The sequence below is a fragment of the Euleptes europaea genome, chromosome 8 (assembly GCF_029931775.1).
Source record: "Euleptes europaea isolate rEulEur1 chromosome 8, rEulEur1.hap1, whole genome shotgun sequence".
Classification (NCBI taxonomy): domain Eukaryota; kingdom Metazoa; phylum Chordata; class Lepidosauria; order Squamata; family Sphaerodactylidae; genus Euleptes; species Euleptes europaea.
In genome coordinates, this window is record NC_079319.1 from 74,077,827 (window position 1) to 74,091,961 (window position 14,135).

Genomic DNA, 14,135 nt, shown 5'->3' on the forward strand with positions numbered 1-14,135 from the left:
GTGCCAATATCTTCAGAGGTGAAGTGCCTGGAGACTAGAAAGGGCATTTTCTATGGTGGCACCTCACTTTTGGAATGCCCCTACCCCTTGAGGCTTGCCTGGTACCTACTTTACTTTCTTTTAGGCACCAGGGCAAAACACATCTTTCTACCCAGGCTTTTAATGAGGGGTTTTATTTTAGTAGTTTTTTAAGTGGTCTGCATCTGTTTTACAGATAGTGTTTATACTGCTTATGTCCAATCACTCATTTTTAATGACTCGTTTTTAATGGTTTTTTTATATCGTGGTGATTTTAATTGTAAACTGCCTCAAGCAGGACTCCAAAGAGACGGCATAGAAATATCCTAAATGAATAAATATTTTACAGCGTTTATATACTGCCTTCATTCCAGACACTCAAGGCAACCATTATTTTAAATTGTAAACTAATATAAAAGGAAACAGGCCACAAGGAAAGAGAAAAATAAATGCAAGGTATCTGCTTGCTCATAATTTAATCTGATGCAGTGCATAATAGAAAAGCGAGAGATTATTTTGGGAAGAGAGGTGCTAAATAGCAGTTGGTCCCAGCCAAACAGTGGAGGGGGCCTCTCTTTCTGTCCTCTGCCTTTGCCTCAGTGTTGAATTTATAAAATTCTGCAAACTTTTGAGTCACTTAGTTCAGCCACATGTTCCCTTAAGTATTATGTATCTTTGAAAAAAAAAATCTCCTTTGTACTTGACATTATCTGTACACCAATATGCTAAGTTTTCCTCCATTCATCAGATAAATGAGAGCCTTTGCTGTCTTGATAATAACTTACACCGTTTCCAATTTAGTTGGCTTTATAATGTTTCTGTAAGAAGAAGACAAATTATTAGTATTCAGTGAAAAACTTGGTATCTAATTAAGTATCTGTTCAAGAGCCCCTATTTGTTCTCCCAGGATGCTAATGCAGGGCATCTTTATCAGTTAGGCAGTTCATGTTAACGTCTAGAGGTCTCTAACTAATGATTACCATCAGGTCCTCAGGTTTATTCTGTACAAAAATTCCAGTACTGCTTACCTTGGAGTGACCAGCTTAGTCCCCTTTGTAGCAAAATTTGTGGTTGTTCATTCAAATGTTCTTTTATTTTTATCCAAGAATAGTTAAACCACGTAACTGAGCCAATTGTTGCCTTTAACACATTTGTTGGCCGTGAGCTAGATCCAGAGTAAATTTTCCAATGACAGACTTCCTACCTCCCCCCTCCCACTACAGCCTATTGATCTCCACAAAATGCCCCTCCTGAGGAGTGGCATCACAGGGATCTGTAGTGGGAAGGGGGAATCTAGGGAAGTTGCCAGTTTAGTCTGGATTCATCCCAGTGGGATTAACAAAAATTCAAGCCTTCAGTATTTTATGTATTATTTATGTATATATTTATAAATGAACATTATTTATCACCTCTATAAAGGTCAAGGGAGCTTTGTGAACAGTAGGATTTGTAGACTGGGAAAATGTATAAAATAATTAGGTTCGATCCAGATGTCCATTTGCGAAAGGATAGTGTGTGTACTCTCCACTGGATTCACCCCTCCAGCTATAACCTCTTACACCACATCTCAAGCTGTTTACAAACCCTCAGGCTACCTGCTTAATAAAGAGTACATCTTCTGAGTAAGTTTACGCTGCCTGTAAGACTAGGAGATAATGTAATTTATGTTATCATGTGAAGTTACAGCAGTATTAGGTGCTTAGGTTTTGGATGCATAGGCTAGCTAGGATCTTCCATCAAAATCTGGTTTAGTATATGTGGTGTTTGGCATAGCTTTCTCTTGTCTAGATAGCTCATAGTTTTTCTTAGTGTGACACTGTTCAGAGCCGAATTGGCTGTATGAACAGTATCATTAAAGTATAAGTAGCTCATAGTACATCATCACTGGTCATACCTGGGTTTTGTAGAATATTCCTTTTTCTCTGGGAGAAGGTTCAAACGCACATTGTAGCATACCTTATAAAAATCTAATAATATATTCTATTGAGATTGGGGGTTTGAAGGCAGACATTTTGGCAAATGTTGCTAGGGAAGTAGATGTTGATGGAACATCACATTATTTCCAACCCCTGCCGTTATTTCTCTTCATGACAATGAGAAAAGCTTTTCCCAATTGTAAAAATAGGAATACTAGTTATTTGTTTGCTTCTACTCCTTTGGTGTTATAGCTGAAAGTCACTGTTTGCATTAGTCATGCTGAATACGTTCAATTGGGGGGGGGGCATTTTTCATGCAGTGTGGTTATCCAACTTTAAAACACTTGATGTAGATATCAAATAGCTGTAACAACCAGAACAGACTGGGGGGTAGTTGGCCACAAGGGATGTGCTATGCTGTACCCGCGCAAAGGCTTTATTGTTCTGCCCAGTTCTAGGGAACCAGCCCATTTCTGCTTCGTAACCTGACATGTGATCAATAAGAGGAATGTGTTACAGAAACAAAGGTTTGCGTTCCGTACATATGGAACGCCTGAGGATTTTTTGGACTGGCAGCACACACTGTGTTCTGCCCTCCTTGTTGTCCCTAGTTTTGTGGATACCTGCCTCAGTGTAGTACTGTCAGAATTGACCCTCCTGGCATCTTTGTCCAAGACTGTGAGTGTGAAAAAGCCAGATGCAAACTAATAGCCTGGCAAAGTCTCCCAGATCACTAAGGTCAGCAGGGCAGCCCTTAAATATGGCACAAAATTGCCCTAAATGGTACAATTCTGAGATTACCAGTAAAGCCCTTTCTTGATACATGCTGAGTGGAGATGTAAAATTTCCACTTGGGGCAAAGGAATAGAAATTTAGGGGCAAATCCTAATGTACATGCAATAGTTTAGGATTTGCCCCTAGATTTCTATTCCCTTCCCAAAGGGGGAGGGTTCCCCATGGCTTTAAAATGTATATGCAGTACTTTCCTATCAAATCTAAACCTGTGTTTGCTGCTATAATAACATAAAATGCATCATTCGTAACTTAGTATATAGAGTTGTATTCATTGGCATATTTATGGAATTTTAAAGTGTATACATATCTTAGTTTTCTGCAAACAAAATTGCAAATATACCCAGTATTAAAGGGAGAGATAACTGCTCTCTCTCTCTCTCTCTCTCTCTCTCTCTCTCTCTCTCTCTCTCTCTCTCTCTCTCTCTCTCTCTCTCTCTCTCTCTCTCTCCCTCTCTCCCTCTCTCCCTCTCCCTCTCTCCCTCCCTCCCTCCCTCCCGGGGTTTTCAAGACAAGAGACTTACAGAGGTGGTTTACCATTGTCTTCCTCTGCATAGCAACCCTAATGTTCCTTGGTGGTCTCCTATCCAGCTAACCAGGGCTGACCCTGCTTAGCTTCTGAGATCTGTCAAATTCAGGCTAGCCTGGGGCCATCCAGGTCAGGGCCAGCTGCCTCAATTCCTGTGACTGCTTATCAATATGGCAAGCCCTTAATGTATAGTGCTACCTCATGCTAGTCAGCAGATATTCTCTGGGCTGTAGCAAACTTTTTTTTTTTTTGCTGGGGAGAGAGGTTTGCTGTGGTTATTCGAACGGAACCTTTGATCCATGTGGTAAGCTACTGAAACCAAATAGAGTCCTAAATCAAAACAGCTGCCATAGAAAGGAATCTAGAGCAGTTTCCTTATTGCAAAAGTTCATGCACTGGCTTTTTGATTATGAAACTAAATTTGAATACTTGGAAGTACAGTTTGTTAAAGTCCACAGAACACAGTTCCAGAGTAAATGTGTTCATGATTAAAATGTTGGCAACTGCCTCTGTTGGGAGAACAGTGAGGTTACACTATTCCTCTGTGTGATTGGATTGTATGAAATTAAGGTATAAAATGGTTTGGATTTGTGGTGGCTCTTTATAATGACTAGTTCTGTATAACACACTACTTTTTCTCCATCTATATCTGTTATTGTGTCAGTTTCATTCTGCTTGTACTCAAGATCACTCTTTACCATGTGTTTAACTATAGCCTGGTTCCTTCTTTGTACACAAAATATATGTCTTCCTTCATGTGTGGAAGAGTAATTTTAATCTGCATTCTTTTATGTGAGCCATTCACAGCAAAGTTTCTTTTACACATTTTCCTTGGTTGCTTCTGATTTGTAATACATCAAAATTCTTCAGATTGCTGATTTGCTTTAACAACTTAAGCAACTTACCCCACTGCCAGAAGTTGGTTTCTAGAATCAAAATGTTAACAATGATATATTATATCAGATATAAATAACTAGTCAGAGGTTCATCAGCACCACAGTCCATGAATGTTCTTGCTACAGTCCCCTCTCATACTTGCTACCTCTTAGTACTATCTTGGTGGTTGATGTACTCTGATGTCACAGTGGCCTTAACCATTCAAATTAGTCATAGTCCCTCTGGCTGCCATTTGTTTACCTGCTCTGATGACGTAAAGAGGCTAGCAAACCTTAGCCTGTCCTTAAGGATAAGGACTTTGAGGCCATATATAACAGAGTTCTAAGATCCATGAACAACCTGTCCGAAATTTCAGTGGACTTTCATATGGTAACTAGCTGGTGCAGACCACTGAAGTTGTCTTTGAACCTTTCTGGGGGAAACCGAAACACACTTTGTGCTTACGTATGCAGCAATCCAAACCTTTTGATCTGATTCACAGATTAGGGACACATGCAAACAGCTGTCTACTTCTCTACAACCTAAATAAGTAATAGGTTTTATGGAATGTGACTGGAAAATCTGGCAGCTCTGTTTTATTGAGGCTAGAATCTTTTAAACTGAAATTAATGTATGTGGAAATAGTTTCAGAATTTGGACAAATTAGGAAGCTTTCCAGGTTAAACCAGGACAACAGAAATTGAATACTTAAAAGGCAGTGCATCATATTGGTACTTTTTATATATTTATTTAGAGAATTTGTATGCCACTTCTCCAGACCTGGTCAAGGTGGCTCACAGTGAAAGCAATAAATAAAATCAGTATCAGTAAAACATCCAATAAAAACAGACCAAATAAAAGTGCTTAAAACAAAGCAGTCTTAAATGATGCTGATTTTTTTTTTGACAAGTGTAAAATCTGCCTGTTAATGTTTTCTCTCATTCTGAGCCCTTAATTTCCTATTTTGCTGTGAGCCTTGAATTAGGTTCAAGGTAAAGATAATTTGATAAAATGATCAGGTGTCTCAGGGAGCACTAATATTTTTAGCTGTTTTTATCTAAGTGTCTCATTAATATCCAAGATGAAAAATCAGAGAACAGGACATTCAGGATTCAAAAAATGTTTAATTTAGGTGAAATCCACACCAGTAAAAAGATAAATGGTAATGCTCCTCATCCCATTTGCAGCATGTTTAAAGTACCTGATTGGTGTATGTTTAAAGCATGTTTAAAGTACCTGACTGGTGTATGGCATACACCAGTAAAACATTTGATTCATCTATATATGAGATAAAAGATTACATGAGATAAAAGATCTATACATGAGATAAAAGATTACATCGATGTTTAAAAAAACAATACCTGGTTAAAATTCTTGACTAATACTTAATAATCTAAAATTCACATAATTTTTTTAAAAAAATCTTTAAAGTATATAATCTGTTCACTGGATTAATATGTTAAAATTATAAAAGATGTGGATTCCCCACCTTACTGATGACTACCAGTGTATGATTACATCACTTTCACCCATCATGCTTTTCCCTGAACATCTTCCCGACTCAAGCTCCTCTCTTCATGTTTGCCTTTTGCTTAGAACAGCAAGCTTAAATTTGCTTATATTGTCAGCTAAAGCCCACTTGATTTGGTGGAGCTTGGACATGAAGATCTGTTTATTTTAGATGGCTGTTAACAGCCATGTCTTGTACATCTTCCTTGGACAGTAAGCCCTCTAGGTTCCAGAATGGGCCACTTCTGTATGCAGCCTAACACACGGATGCCTAAGTTGGTAGTTCTTGATTTTTGTCTCATCTGCTTTACTAACAGAAGGAAAAACATATGAGCAATGAAGACTTGAAACAGGTGTAGATATTTTTAGAAACTGCAGTGTTATTTACTTGAAGATTTTTATATATTGCATTACATTTGTCATGTGAAATAACTTTGTATATTCCTCAGGCAAATGAAATGTTGTTCAGTGGAAGGAAGCTGACTGCACAAGAAGCCTGCGCGAAAGGACTGGTGTCTCAAGTTTTTTGGCCCGGAACATTCACCCAGGAAGTCATGGTTCGAATTAAGGAACTTGTCACTTGTAATTCAGTTGTAAGTTTCTTTTCTCCACTTCAGTTTCACATGGGGCTGAACAGAAAGTTCTCCTTACAGTGACTGCTTTGTACTGAGGGTACTCCCTACACATGAGCAGCAAAGATCCCTTGGCACATGGAGAGGCCAGTGTAAACTGCACTGTACAGCGATTCAGCCAGAAGTAATTTCCATAATGACACCATTTAGCATGAGCACAAGAATTGCTGTGGTAATACCACCATGCTCATGCGTCTGTTAAAGTCTTGGCTACACATGATGCTCTACCATGTGGAAGTTCCCCAAGGTTTGGGAGAGGGATAGATACACAGAGCAGTTGCTGGAAGATGCAGTCTGGGTTGGAAGTTCATGTTTGGAGGGCAGAGGAGAGAATTAATGTCATTCCTCATAGGATACCCTTTTCCCTTATCAGCTATGTATATTCTGGGAAGGGTGGAGACAATATGGAAAGGACATTTTTGGAAGAAAAATGGTCCTGTGAATATAGAGGTTAATGATCTTCAGATCCAAATTGTGGCTTCCAACAACTACATTGGATTGTTGTTTTTAAAAGTTCAGGGGAAACCATCACAAACTTGGGTATCTGATGTGGTTTACATGAAATATGTGCCCAGGCATGAGTTTGGCTTGCAATTTCTGTAAGTGCCATAGATCACTGTTTGCTAAGTGGAGCTAAATATATTTAGCCAAAATATTATTGTGTTCCAAATTATGGAAAGAGGAGTGAGTCTGTCTGTCTGAGAGAATCACTTTGATACCTGAAAAATGTTTGAGGCGCTGGATATTTAGTTTCTGCTTGGCAAGGCAGAACCAAGGATGGGGGGAACACCCTCTGCCATCATGTCAAAAATCTGTATGTGAAGTTTAACATGCAGGATTTTGTTTTTGTCAACATTTTATATCCTGCTTCTCTTCCATGGAGCTCTAAACATTATAAAATCTTTTCTCACTACATTACGTAATCATTACTGATAATATTTTTAAAGTGCTAACTCACCTGAGTTCCAGCACATATAAGTCACGAAACGGAACATATAAGCAGTCTAAAATCCACCAAAAGTATTTAGTACTTTGGACTAAAGTCTGCAAATCACATTTCATGGCTGTAGTAGTCTTTTGGAGCAATTTCATAGAACTGGGAGAAGTCTCCAGTGGGACTGCAACAGAACATTTCAGTTGAAGATTGCTGCTTCTAGGACTATTAAAATTATTTTCCCTTTATATTTAGTGTATTGCTTTATCATTAGAAAAGGACTCTAGGTATACTGACCTCAAACCAATGACACACAGTATATATACATGTGGTGGTGGAAAGTGCCATCAAGTCACAGTTGACTTATGGCGACCCCATAGGGTTTTCAAGGCAAGAGACGTTCAGAGGTGGTTGGCCATTGCCTGCCTCTGCATGGGCTGAGAGTGTTCTGAGAGAACTGAGACTGACCCAAGGTCATCCAGCAGGCTTCATGCGGAGGGAGTGTGGAATCGAACCGGGTTCTCCAGATTGGAGACCGCCGCTCTTAACCACTACACCACGCTGTCTCTCATAAGCCAAGTTAACACATCAATAGTACACTAATGTTAGCGACAGCTGGGAATGTTCAAGTACAGTGGATGTTTCAACACTTGGGGGGAAAATAATGTTTTTCCTTGTGAAATATTGTGGCTTAAGTGGGGGGAGAATGCTTTGTCCACAAAACAAAAGCAGAATTTGGGGAGGAAGACATCTAGATCTTGTACAACAAATGAATATAATACCCGCACAGTCGTATTTTTAAATGATTGAGACTCTTGAGTTCAAACATTCATGCAGTCAAAACTTTGAGAAAGTTGCATTATCAGTCACACTTTCTGAGAACTTCTGTCTGTCCAAGCCAGTGTTTACCAATTCTGATCTACAGTGATCAAGAAGCAGACACCTGGGAAAGGCTGTGCAGAAAAGGGCTGATTTGATTTGGCCCCATTGAGTTCTGTGGGACAGAGTAAGTGTAATGCAATCTTGGGCACTGTTGAGAACAAACACAGCTGCTTATCACACTAGTTGGCAGATTGAGTTCCCACCCCAACGTACATACCTCCATTTTTTCACCATGGCAATGAATGGCAGGCATTATATCAGAGAAAGTAAAAGACTGCATTGGAGGACAGCATTCTTGTGTGGTGGCTTGATTCCACTTAAGGGATCTCACAACGGGGTGTAATGTGCCTCTCTGCACAAGAGAACACCCCTGAAATCATTGCTGTAGAGTTCTTCCTCTCCCCTCATCACTATGGGAATTTCTCTGGCCCCAAGACTCCAGAGTTTCTGTCATTTTCTCCCAAATGCTGCCACCTTCCTAGCATGTCCAAGAAATGGAATCCAGGATACAGCTGTGTAGATAGGAATAGGCTTGATTTTTAATGGCAGTTGTTCCCAGGGGCTGCGGACAGGTTTAACAATGATGTCACCGAGCATGCCCCTTTATTTTCTCCTTATATATTAATTGCTGCCATTCAGTCCTGTAGAATAAAGTGCTGCATATGGACACTGTTACACAGAGAGTAAACCCTGCCCTCTGTCTATGATACTGACTGGCCTGCTTTCACTGATGGGGCCTTCAGGGCCATGCGATGCATCTCAGTGCCCAGAGTGTACAGTTGACTTGCATTGGGAGAACAACATTCTTGTGTGGTGGCTTGACTTCACTTAAGGGATCCCACAAAGGGATGTAATGTGTCTCTCTGCACAAGAGAACACCCCTGAAGTCATTGCTGTAGAGTTCCTCCTCCCCCTCACCACCAAGCTGAGTATGCAAGCTCTTTCCACTGCACATACCTCACCCATCAGCGTGTTTGATCCAGACCTATGTGTCACAAATAGAATGGTGCTTCCATCACTGAGCAAGGGAATAATGCAGTCTTCACCAATTTCTCCTTTCCACTGCAACTGTTCTCAGGGGCTCTCTGATACTTGGGAATGGCTTGGAGGGAGAGGCTACAACAATGATCCTCAGCATGGTGTCCAAAGGTATCGTGGTGCCCACTAGTGTGTTTTTTGGCACCCATTTGCTCTTCCCCCAGATCTTTTTCCTCACAGCCAGGAGTCAATCCTATTTTTTCTCCACCTCACTGGAGTGCAGGAGGTACTTCAGAAGAGCCTTTGTGTCTTCAGGGTGCACCCATTCTGAAAGAGCTGTCTCCATTGTAGGAAGATGCTTTGCTTGGAACCTCCCAACATTTTGTTATTGGTCCCATCTCCCCATGGTCACCATTTTGTGGTGGCATCCACTCTCAATTCTCAAAATTTCAAAAGTGGCCAGAGACTGAACACGGTTGGAGACACTTGAGTTACAGTATATGAGATTCCTCTTGGAGTATATGCCTCTTGGGATTCTCTGAATCTAGTCTATAATTTGTATTTTTCTCATACTTTATAAAATACTGTATGTGTTTTCATTTTGATTTTTTATTGCAGGTACTTGAAGAATCCAAAGGTTTAGTTCGTAATATAATGAAGGGGGATTTAGAACAAGCAAATGATAAGGAATGTGAAGTTTTAAAGAAAATTTGGGGATCTGCTCAAGGGATGGACTCGATGTTAAAATACTTGCAGAGGAAGATTGATGAATTCTGAAGAGATGTGCATTGACACTGGAATTGTATTTACTTGGACATCTGGATTTCGTGGATGCCCTAACTGAATTAAAAAATCTAAAATAAAGCTTACCCATTGCTCAGAAAGCGTGGAACTAAAGCTTGGAAGAACGTGGTTTTATTATTGAGGGTTTTTCAAGACGTACTGTATGTTAAGCATTGAACAAATTTCCTTTCTCCTTATATAGATACAAATATATATAAATATATATTATATTTCTTTATATACACAAACTAAAAAAATATAATGGAGTGCACTACCAAACTTTGTCTTCTACTTTGTTATCATTGGCTAGTACTGTATCTGAAAGAAAGTGACAGATAAAATGAGGCGTTGCATTATTTTGTATGTGGCAGGAAAGTCCTGAAGCAATGAGATATTTTTTCACTAGAGTACAGAACTAAAACGGGTATCGGCCAGCCCTTACTTTCACTGCCCAATAAGTTGGTTAAGAGGAGGAATTGCCTTGAATTCCAAGGAAGGTTTAAAAATACCTCAAGTAATGACACATTCTAAAATGCATTATTTTTTAAAGTAAATCCCTGTAATGAAATGGTATATTTCCCCCCCACCCCAATATGAGTGTGCTCAGGATTTATGCTATAAAAACACTCAGTCCCTTCTTGTTTTGGGGAACTTGTCTTCTTCCTTACCCAGGCAAGAAATGAAGAAGCCAGTCTCTTGTCAAAAAAAAAAGAAGAAGCTTCGTTTTTTGCAGTATTAGTGAATCACTGAATACCATATATTCGATGGGTATCTTAAATTATAGTTTAGTCTTAGTGGGTTTTATAAAAATAGGGATTTTCTTGAATTATTTTAACTACATAATTGCTTCTGTTGCTGGGTGAGAACTACTCTGTATACAAGGGTGTTTTCCCCCCCTGTGTGCTGGTTTGTTAAATGATTACACCAAAAATGTATTTTATGTTCATTTTTTAGCTTCACGTAGAATATATTTTATTTAATAAGTTAATACTTCTTTTGGCACTCTATTAAATACAAAACCTTTTTAAAAAAAAACAACTACCTTTAATTACTGTAGATGTTTGTCTTTTGTGTCAATGCTTTTTAAATTTTACACTATAGCCCTGATCAAGTGGTCTTTCTGTGCATCAGCAGACTGCTGGCATTCCACATGAAGACCTCCATCGCCAAACAGAGAATCAGTGAAGCCAACCGATTGGCTGTTGGGGTGGTCTCCCCCATCTGCTTGATGCATACACGACACAGGAGTACATGAACACACCCTAGTGCTGGATGCAGGTTTATTTATGTTTTCCCTCCCCACACACACAGTGCCCTTTTATGCATATGGGACTGCATCCGGAAGGGTGACAGGCCCGTGATAGCCTGTTCTCCATGCGCAGATCGCCACGGTTAGATCAGGGTGCTTGATATACAATATGGTGTACAAGAGTGCCCTGTGTAAATAGACTTATTTTGCATTCCTTTCAGGAGTGTGTGTTGATTCCTGTCTGCAGATATCTTAGTTCTTTGGGTATCTGTGCTTGCAAATCTTACTGAATGTATGAAGAATGAAACAAATCAAACCTTATTTTTGTACAGTTTTGAACTTTATACTTGGAGCCTGAGCACCTCATCCTAGTGGAGAGTTGTACAGTGTGTAAATCTGCTTTTACCTTGGATTGGTACAGTATTTTTGCATCTGTGGGACCTACTTTTCTGTTCTAGTAGTTTGAACTATATATAAACTGTACAATCTGTAAAGTTTTTATAGAATAAATATTCAGCTGTGAACTGGTTAAAATAAAACTAATATTTCTTAACACCTCTTAAAAGTGCTGCAATGTTATAGTCATCTTTCTCCTCCACCTCCTCCCACTCCCAAGAAACACTTTGATTTCTGGCTTTTCGAGTGTTTCAGTCATGCTTTTTCATCTTTTTTGTAACTACTGTTAATTTTCCTGAGACTACACTTTTCCGATACAAATTAAAGGCAAACTAAAGAATGGCAGGCTAACACTTCGATCTGTTATACTGCTTAGATGCTGTAGTGTATGTATAACAGGATTAGCCCTTTCCTTTGCTACGATGGTTCTTGTGTTGTCTGTTGGACCAGAGGCTAAAACAGCACATGATGCTATTCTGCTTCCAGGTTACTAATGTCCTAATGCAGTTACAAGAATAGTTACAGTCCATTTTCTGTATATTTCAGTGTCTGAACCAGTTTTGGGTTCTCCTGTTGAGTTTATAGTCAATGGATGGAAATTAGAGTGTCATCTGGCTCTACCATTGGTTGTATCCAGCCAGCTTGTCACTAGTCTCATCCAGTTCCTTTCCTTCCTTTTTCATCTGCAGAAAAGCTGGTTGGATCCAACTCCATATTTTTATCATTGTCAGACTTGACTCTTCTTTATATAAAAAGAATGATACCCCCATGCCCAAATGATAGGAACTGGTGTTAGGGGTGGATATACGATGTTAAAACCACTGTTTTCTACATGTAAATCTGATATAAATCTTTATTTACGTTTCTTGAACTTTTCAAATTCAGGCTGCCTTCTATACTCATCATTTGGATCATTCTCCAACCATAAACTTAACAGAGAAGTTGGTAGAGATTCTTATATTTGGTAGCATACATACATATTTATTTAAGTCCTCACACTTCTTTAACAATGGATGTGGGGCAAATTAAATTCATATAATAAAAGTCATACCATTGCAAACCATATAAAAACACAGTAATATCAAAGACCACAGGCAAATATCAAATAAAAAAATCAGCTGTCAAAAACCCTCTCAAAAATTTAGGTAACGGAAAGCTATCCTGGACACACTTGTCTTAAACAACCTTAAGGAGATTAATGAAGTATAGAGGAAAAGACAGTGCTAGGAAAAGAAGGCAGAAGGAAAAGAGGAAGACCCAACAAGCGATGGATTGTCTCTATAAAGGAAGCCATGGCCCTCAGTTTGCAAGATCTGAGCAAGGCTGTTACGGATAGGACATTTTGGAGGACATTGATTCATAGGGTCGCCAGGAGTTGGAAGCGACTTGACGGCACTACACACACACACAGAGGAAGGTCATTCTCCGGTGGTCCTGGGGTGCTGCAGTCTAGACTGCTAGGAGAAGTGCTTCCTGGACACAGGCAGGGTCCTGACTTTTCTCTGACTCCAGTAGGGAGGGGCTTCTTCTCTGCCTCCCAGTAGGACATTGTGAGTCTGTTATACTGAGCCCTTCCACTCTAGTTTATTTTCCTATTCAGAGCTTAATTTTTTTCCTTTATACTCTTTCTTTCCCCCACCCCCCACCTTCTTTCTTGAATCTTAGTTGGGAGGGTGTAAAGGTTTCGAATGGGCCCCAGACCCAAGCAGCAGCCTGGGTCCATTGCAATTGACCCTTGAGATCATCTGCAAAGCCATGACATCAAAGACACTAGGAGAAAGCCCCATATTTCAGGTGGCTCAGAGGCCTCCCTCTTTCTTTAGCTGTGCCTAAACCCTGTTCCAAATGGAAGGGAGAGGTGTGGGTTGATCAGCAGCAATAGCAGCGGTGGAGGCGGCAGCCATTGGCAGCAGAGTGAAGCAGGCTGAAACCATCTGTCCTCCTGAGAGCCAGCGTGGTGTAGTGGTTAAGAGCAGTGGTTTGGAGCGGTGGAGTCTGATCTGGAGAACTGGGTTTGATTCCCCACTCCTCCACATGAGCAGTGGAGGCTATTCTGGTGAACTGGATTTGTTTCCCCACTCCTACTCACGAAGCCAGCTGGGTGACCTTGGGCTAGTCACACTCAGCCCCACCTATCTCACAGGGTGTCTGTTGTGGGGAGGAGAAGGGAAGGTGATTGTAAACCAGTTTGATTCTCCCTTAAGTGGTAGAGAAAGCATATAAAATCAACTTTTCTTCACCACCACCACCAAAGCCTTGTGTTGGAGGGACGTAAGTCACTATGGAGATTAACTCAACAAAGGTGGGATTGACTACTTGCAAAGAGCCACAATCTGCCCAGGCTTGGAATCATATATGTAATCCTACTAACCTTTTAACAGTAAGGAACTGACCTCTTGAACGAGTAGAGTTAGAGGATGGGAAGGGTTGACGGGTGGGACAACAAGAATTTTGGCTAGGAATTCTAAGATAACCTTGATGGACAATTGACAATGCCCACTCTTCGGTTATCTCTTCCCATTTGGTGGCCAAATGATTGTTGAACATGCCGGGTGAACCTGGAAGACACTCGGTCATCCTTTATTTCTTAAACGTCTCATCTGGAGGAAAACCTTATATATAGCATTTGTAGATGTTGGAG

At 40.1% G+C, this 14,135-nt stretch overlaps 1 protein-coding gene across 1 annotated transcript in view; it reads left to right on the forward strand.

Moving 5' to 3' along the window:
* The window catches only part of CDYL (chromodomain Y like), a 150,054-nt gene extending 139,662 nt beyond the window's left edge, over positions 1-10,392 (forward strand). Inside the window, exons 6-7 of the mRNA XM_056854695.1 lie at positions 6,090-6,233; positions 9,685-10,392. Of these exons, the coding sequence (XP_056710673.1) occupies positions 6,090-6,233; positions 9,685-9,843 (303 nt within the window). The 3' untranslated portion in view covers positions 9,844-10,392. The remainder of the gene's footprint in view (positions 1-6,089; positions 6,234-9,684) is intronic.
* Positions 10,393-14,135: the final 3,743 nt, after the last annotated feature.